Source organism: Papilio xuthus, unplaced genomic scaffold (assembly GCF_000836235.2).
Source record: "Papilio xuthus unplaced genomic scaffold, Pxut_1.1 DF826945.1, whole genome shotgun sequence".
In the NCBI taxonomy this organism is placed as follows: domain Eukaryota; kingdom Metazoa; phylum Arthropoda; class Insecta; order Lepidoptera; family Papilionidae; genus Papilio; species Papilio xuthus.
The window spans coordinates 8,242,033-8,248,335 of record NW_013531704.1 but is presented as its reverse complement, the minus strand read 5'-3'; the positions used below and the strand labels follow the sequence as shown (position 1 = coordinate 8,248,335).

At 36.6% G+C, this 6,303-nt stretch overlaps 1 protein-coding gene across 1 annotated transcript; it reads right to left on the bottom strand.

The window, feature by feature from the left end:
- Window positions 1-31: 31 nt before the first annotated feature.
- dor (vacuolar protein sorting-associated protein 18 dor) lies at window positions 32-6,033 on the bottom strand. Its single transcript, XM_013317034.1, has 9 exons — window positions 5,545-6,033; window positions 5,008-5,339; window positions 4,260-4,571; window positions 2,918-4,173; window positions 2,371-2,540; window positions 1,862-2,013; window positions 1,688-1,753; window positions 1,106-1,271; window positions 32-804 (listed from the first exon to the last, which is right to left on the bottom strand). Exons 1-9 carry the CDS (start codon window positions 5,801-5,803, stop codon window positions 569-571), a joined length of 2,949 nt encoding a protein of 982 aa, XP_013172488.1. The 5' UTR covers window positions 5,804-6,033; the 3' UTR covers window positions 32-568.
- Between the last annotated feature and the right edge of the window lie 270 nt (window positions 6,034-6,303).

Here is a 6,303-nt window from a genome sequence, read left to right as displayed (position 1 = left end):
ATACTAATAATAATTTCGCTAAAATATAAATAAGCATTTACAATAGATCACATTGATGATATTATATAAAACAATTTTACAGAACTACGCACACTATATGACATTATAAACTTTTCAATTTACATTTTTAATAACTTCAGTACAAAAAGCTCTGCCACTATGATTTTAATTATAACTTATTATTAAATTATTTATACAAAAAACCAACCAATCAGTCTTAGATTAATCCTATAATTTGATCAAGAATAAGCAACGGGTCGACGCAGTGTAGGCAGGCCTTCCGCATGATGGACCGATGACCTGGTCAAGGTTGTGGGAGTGCACTGGATGTGGCACAGGACCGGGCATTGTGACAATCGATGGGGAGGCCTACATCCAGCAGTGGATAAATCTAGGCTGGTTATGATTATGAAGTAACCACTTTTTTTATAACCAAGCATCTACTGGGGAAGCGTTATTTCCAATCAGGTATGACTTAGATCCTTCTCGGAGACATATTTTTCTCAAATGCAGACAATTTCATATTCTGTTTCTGCATTGAACATGGTAAATATCTTTTTAATATATTCTATTCCCATTCCTTCATGACTTTGTCCCAATCTTCATCTGTGATGAAAGGTTTATCGATACATGCGATCATGTACTCGCCACAGAAGATGCACTCGCTGGCCACGATGTCATCTATCTCGTTGCGGATGACCTCCCGGAGTGGTAGACCGCTGGCTGTCACCGCGGACAGCTCAGCACTGGACAGCACCGACAGTCGCCGCTGCAGGTCGCTCAGCTTGTTGCGACGTGCTGGACCTGCACACATCATCAGCTCACTATACGTCCCCACTGAGAAGCTAAGTTAAGTTAGAGATGACTGGGTCATAACCAAGCTGGCAAGTGACACTTAACATATTAAAATTAATAAAGACTGATCGTGCTTCAATTGATGTATACTTCTAGATTAAGACTTCCTCATCAAATCGTGATAAATTATCTATAAAATGCCGCTTCTTGTTCCTCTATATTTAAAAAAAAAAGAAATTTAGAACAAAAGTTAGTATTCCAACAGTAGAGGGCGCTTCAAGCTAGTAGTTAGTATATGAGTGTGACTGACTGAGTGTGGGCTGTATCTCTGTGAGCAGGCAGTCTGCGTGGAAGCGATGCGCGCAGGGGAACAGGTAGAAGGGGCGCAGCAGCAGCGCCAGTGCGCACGCGCAGCACGAGTCCGACACCGACACCACCACGCTGCGGTTGCGGAACGACTGGATCTCCTCGCGCACCTGACACACAACATTAATATGTATCACTAGCTGTCGCCCGCGAATCCGTCCGCGCAGAATTAAAACAAACACAATAAGCCTAAACGTTCTTCCAGACTATGTTCTACATATATGCCAAATTTCATCAAGATCCGTTGTTCCGGTCAGGAGATACCTTCAAACAAACATCTATCCATCTAAACTTTCGCATTTATAAGGAAGAAGTATGATATGACATCGTTTCAATAAATGAAGCCCTGTTGTAGCCTATAAATTTGGAGGAGAGGGGATAAAATCCCTCCCCCCCTCTGTCATCTTTTGGAACACCCTTACTGTCGTGTGTGTGTCTTAGACTCTCTTATCTTCTAATAAGAAACAAATAAAAATGACTATCAAAGGAAAGTAATCATTGACTCAATTGTTCAGTTTTTACTCACGCATTCCGCGGACTTAGTAGCATCCTCCATTTCTGCCTTGAGATCTTCTATTTGTGTATTATACTCCTGAAAAACAAACAAAATAAAAAATGCAAAACGTCTGTTCAAATAGACTGGGAACGAATCTGCAATTCGTTTGCAATAATTTATTTCTACCAAGAAAAGTTTCCTTACTTGAAGTGACTGACAAATAGGTTCTCTGAAGTGGTCTATGGTGACCACATCGCTGAAGAATGGCAGGATGTCTTCAATTTTGATGAGAGGACATTCTTGTAATAAACTCATCGCTTCCTTTAAATCCTGATTTTTGGTTATAACATGTTCAGCTGAAAAGAAAATACACGTAAAACAAATTAAAAAAAAAATAGCTATAAATGTGAATTAATCATTTTGTTCTCTAAATGTTTAGAATATAGCCTACTCTTTCATTTATCTTGTATCTCACTCTTGTAACAAAATATGTATAAATGTGACGTTTTCTTTTATAAGAATATTCTATCAATGGAATAGATAGAAAACAAAGGTATAAAAATGATTTATATTGCTGATATAGTTCATTTCAAATATCTTGACGGACCAAGATCATCGGCGAGCTGCGCAATTCTTTCTTCTGTTATTTTAAAAAGTTAAGAACCGCTAAGATATGTGAATACTACTATACTATAATCATCTAATATAGTCACCGATAGTAAGCCAGAGTCTGCGCTGCATCTCCGTGTCCTCAGGCATGGCGGCGACTGTCTTGGCGAGCGGCACGTCCACGTCCAGCGCGCGCTCCACCGCCGCCTCCCACAGCCCCAGCAACGCGGACAGCTTCACGCACGCTTCCGGCACGTTCTTCTCACGACAAATCCTGACACACGTTTTTATATCAGACAAACACTTATAGGCATAACTTTGCCATTTTCATTTTTAGTATATATTTAGTATCAATGTTTTTTTATATATCATAAAGCGGCAAACAAGTCCAGCGACCGTTTCTGTAGTCATGCCCAATTGTGATGGGTGGAAACAGTATATTACCCCTTCCTATGCATCCCCTCCCTTAAATCAACTTCCCCCTTACCATTCTTTCCTTATAAGAAAAGGGTGTATAGGGAAAGTGACTCATCAGAGGAAACGCGGAATTACTTCCACTTGACGCCTGTCTTGCATGGTCGTGGTATTGCACCGGGTGAGCCGGTTAATTCGTGCAGAAATTTTGTTGCTGAACCGTAGTTAGAACCTTACCTCAAAGCGTAATGTACATCGAAGTTAACCATATCCAAGCTCTGTCCCTGTCTAGATAAATATCTCATCAACGCTGGCTTGTTCCTCTCGGCATACAATGTCAATAAATAGTTATGAATCGCCTTATCTTTGCCGTTAAAGTTCTGCACAATGTACTCTAAATATCTTATTATTTCCAGCACATGCTTATCATCGTTCTCACAACCAAGGAATGCTGGCAACAGTTTGGAAGGTATCAAACTGTGGCCTTGCGATATGAGTGCATCCACGGTATGTTTTGGTGCTGCCTCCATCAGCATAGGCGCGAACTGATAGTACAAATCCGGCCTCCGTAACCCTTGTAACATTTTCAAAGCCTCCAAATAAGATTTCTTATAAATATTTTGTTCTATCACGCTTTCGTAATCTTCATTTATTATAGACAATTTGATCAGATTATGTTTGTCTCCGTGGGAAGCCATTAGATCGTATATAACTGATTTCACATGATGCATACAACTCATCACTTTAGGTTGCAACAGAAACATTTCGAAATCGCTTTGTATCTGACAGTATTCATCGGAATCTTCTTTCCCCTTCCGCCGTAAGAGTCCAAGTTGAGACAGATATAACTCTGTCATCCAAATAACGATCATTGAAATTAAAGTCTTATCGTCTTCATCGAGAGCATCTAGTCGTTTGGCTAAATAAAATTTTAGAGCATTCGTTTGATTGACTTCTAAAAATTTAAGGCATACAGTTTCGAATCTACATTGCGTCTCAGCAAATATTTCTACGCTTTTCTCATATTCACCTCTAGAGAAGAGTAATTCTGCTTGTTTAACATTTATTATGTCTATAAAAGCTGGATTGTTGTGACAATACTGTTTGGCTAAATCGAATTCCTCTTTATCTGAATATATTCTCCATACATTTCTTTCCTCGCGAATCACTTTGTACCTAAATACAGCTTTATCTGTGACCGCCCAAATGGTCCTTCGAACCGGATCTTTGACGATATTTTTTAATTTTCCATGAGCTTCCGAATAAGTGTCTTGGTACACAAGTTCTTGGTTTAAAAGAGAAACTGCCTTAACTTTATCAGAAAACATTAGAATTGCGTGGAACTCGGTTAATACGAAAGCTAACGGTGTCTTATCGGCTGCATCAGTTTTATCAGAGACTAAATCTTTTGTATCTATTTTCTCTGCTGGATAATTTATCAGCTCGCCTTGAGTGAAAAGTGAATTTGAATTTTGTTGAGAAGTTGGATCTAACTGTAAATAATTATTAAAAATTTAAAACATTTCTACCGTCAACATTTTAAAATCTATAAAGTTTCCAGCATTATTCTAAAACTAACCTGTCCATAAAATATTCCAGGCTCTGTCAACCATGCAAATGTCTTCGGAGTATTATCTTTATCAAAGTAAAATTGTAATTTAGAGTATTTCAATGTAGATGGAATCTCTTGGAATCCTGTCTCCGCTGTGGTCAGATATGAATAAAAAATTGTCTGCAGTGAAGGCTTGTTATCAGTGAACACAGCAGTACCAATAAACTGGTATAATCTTGTTGGTGTTGTCAAGAATATGAAATATTTTGTCGTAAAGTTGATTCTATGGAATTGGATGCCAGTTATTGGGGTGTCAGTGCCTTTACCGATATCGAAAACCTAAACAGAAACATTAATTAGATATTAACAGAAAAAGGTTTATTACCTTATGGTTTGTCTAATAGTAAATAAAAAAAATCAGAGATATAAAAAAAAATTGCAAAACTTTACCAATCCATCAACAACTTCCTTGCCTCCGTAAAGGGGCAAGTAATTGGGCAGCTTGTATGGAAAGAAATATTCAATAACTTTAGACGCACAAAATTATTCAATTAAAACATGTTTTAATCCTTTAAAACACAATTTGTCATGTTTCAATATCAATTAATTTAGATTTTTATTAAGTTATCACTGATTTTGAAACTTTTATTATAAGATTCAAACTTTATAGCAGTTCATGTAACTACAAGTGCATATTTCCATAAATGGATGGCCACTGCAGGAGTATTATATAAAATTGCAAACTTATGTAAAGTTGGAATCAAACTATACATACTTGTCTCCAATACTGCTGGCTGCCAGAAAACATTTTATCATTATCAGCTTCTAATTCTGTTTCAAGTAAATGTCCTTGTGATGTTCCTAGTAGTATAGGTCCTGTAGTGGCAATAGATTTATTCTCATAATTCCAGCCAACTTCAGTTACTTCATAATTCCTAGACTTGCTGACAGATTTGGGCTTGCTCCGGGAACGATGCAGGTAAATAAGTTCTGGATTTCCTTCCTTGTTCCTTGCGGCAAAAGCCATAAGCAAGTGCTGTCCAAGAGGGTCCAGAAAAATGTTAGACAGCTTTGTGTTTGGTTGTACAAATTTTGCATAGTGAATTTCTGAAAACAGAATGTTATAAAAATATTAAAAACATGAGACAGAGTAAAATATTTAAGAGTACAGAATTGATGCTAATTGTAATGTTTCAAATTGAAAGAATTTATGCGTCTTGATTTCTACTTCACAAAGCGGATTTTTTATTACATAAACAAAGTAAGATAAATTTATAAAGACTTATTTTTTTTATTTAGAAGAAACTCTGACCTTCATGTTGATCTGGCATTTTCAAATCTAATCTAAAAAGTTTTCCATTGGCCATAGCAAGTACTAGATAGTCGCTAGCCACGGCTACATGTGTGATGAGATCAGATGGGTTGAAGTTCATCTTTTGCTTCGAGAACATGGGCGTGTTGTCTTCCATTTGCATTGTTATATATCCTGACGATGTCATAGGTTCAGATACAGGTTCGGACCTTTGTGAAATTTGTGAAGCTTGTTCCAGTTGATCGAAAATGGAAGTCATTTTATCACTTTTTAATCACAGAATATTAAATTAAGTATTCAATCCTTGTCGCACTTTTACTATTATCTAGTTAATGATTTAACTCAATTTTGGATAGTATGCATTAACACAAACACATTATTATGAGAAAATCATTTATATTTGTAATTCAACGTCGTAAAAGAAAAACATTGATTCGCTACATTTTATTCCCTTCGAAAAAATTAAGTGAGATTGATTTGATAAATACTTTGGTGACTTTGACAAACAGAATAACAAAGTGTGACAAAGACTTGACACATATAGGATAATAAACGAAATCAGAACTGTCAAACCCATGATGAAAATAGCTCAACTCGATACAATTAAAATTGTGAATAAATTACGCATTTGTTAATTGAAAAAACTTGCCTAAATCTAGAAAAAAATTGTAGAAAATGCTTTTTTCTTTCCAACCAAAAAACAAGAGCTAAAACATAGTGCTTATCAGATGACAAAGAGTATATATGACCAGATGATTA

Bases quoted from the DNA above. Each gene is read 5' to 3' on its own strand.
- dor (XM_013317034.1), bottom strand. From the start codon at position 5,803: ATGACTTCCATTTTCGATCAACTGGAACAAGCTTCACAAATTTCACAA. The intron at 2,541-2,917 runs GTAAGGTTCTAA...AACGTGTGTCAG, and splicing joins GATGTACATTACGCTTTGAG to GATTTGTCGTGAGAAGAACG. The intron at 805-1,105 runs GTCAGTCACACT...TGATGTGTGCAG, and splicing joins AGAGATACAGCCCACACTCA to GTCCAGCACGTCGCAACAAG.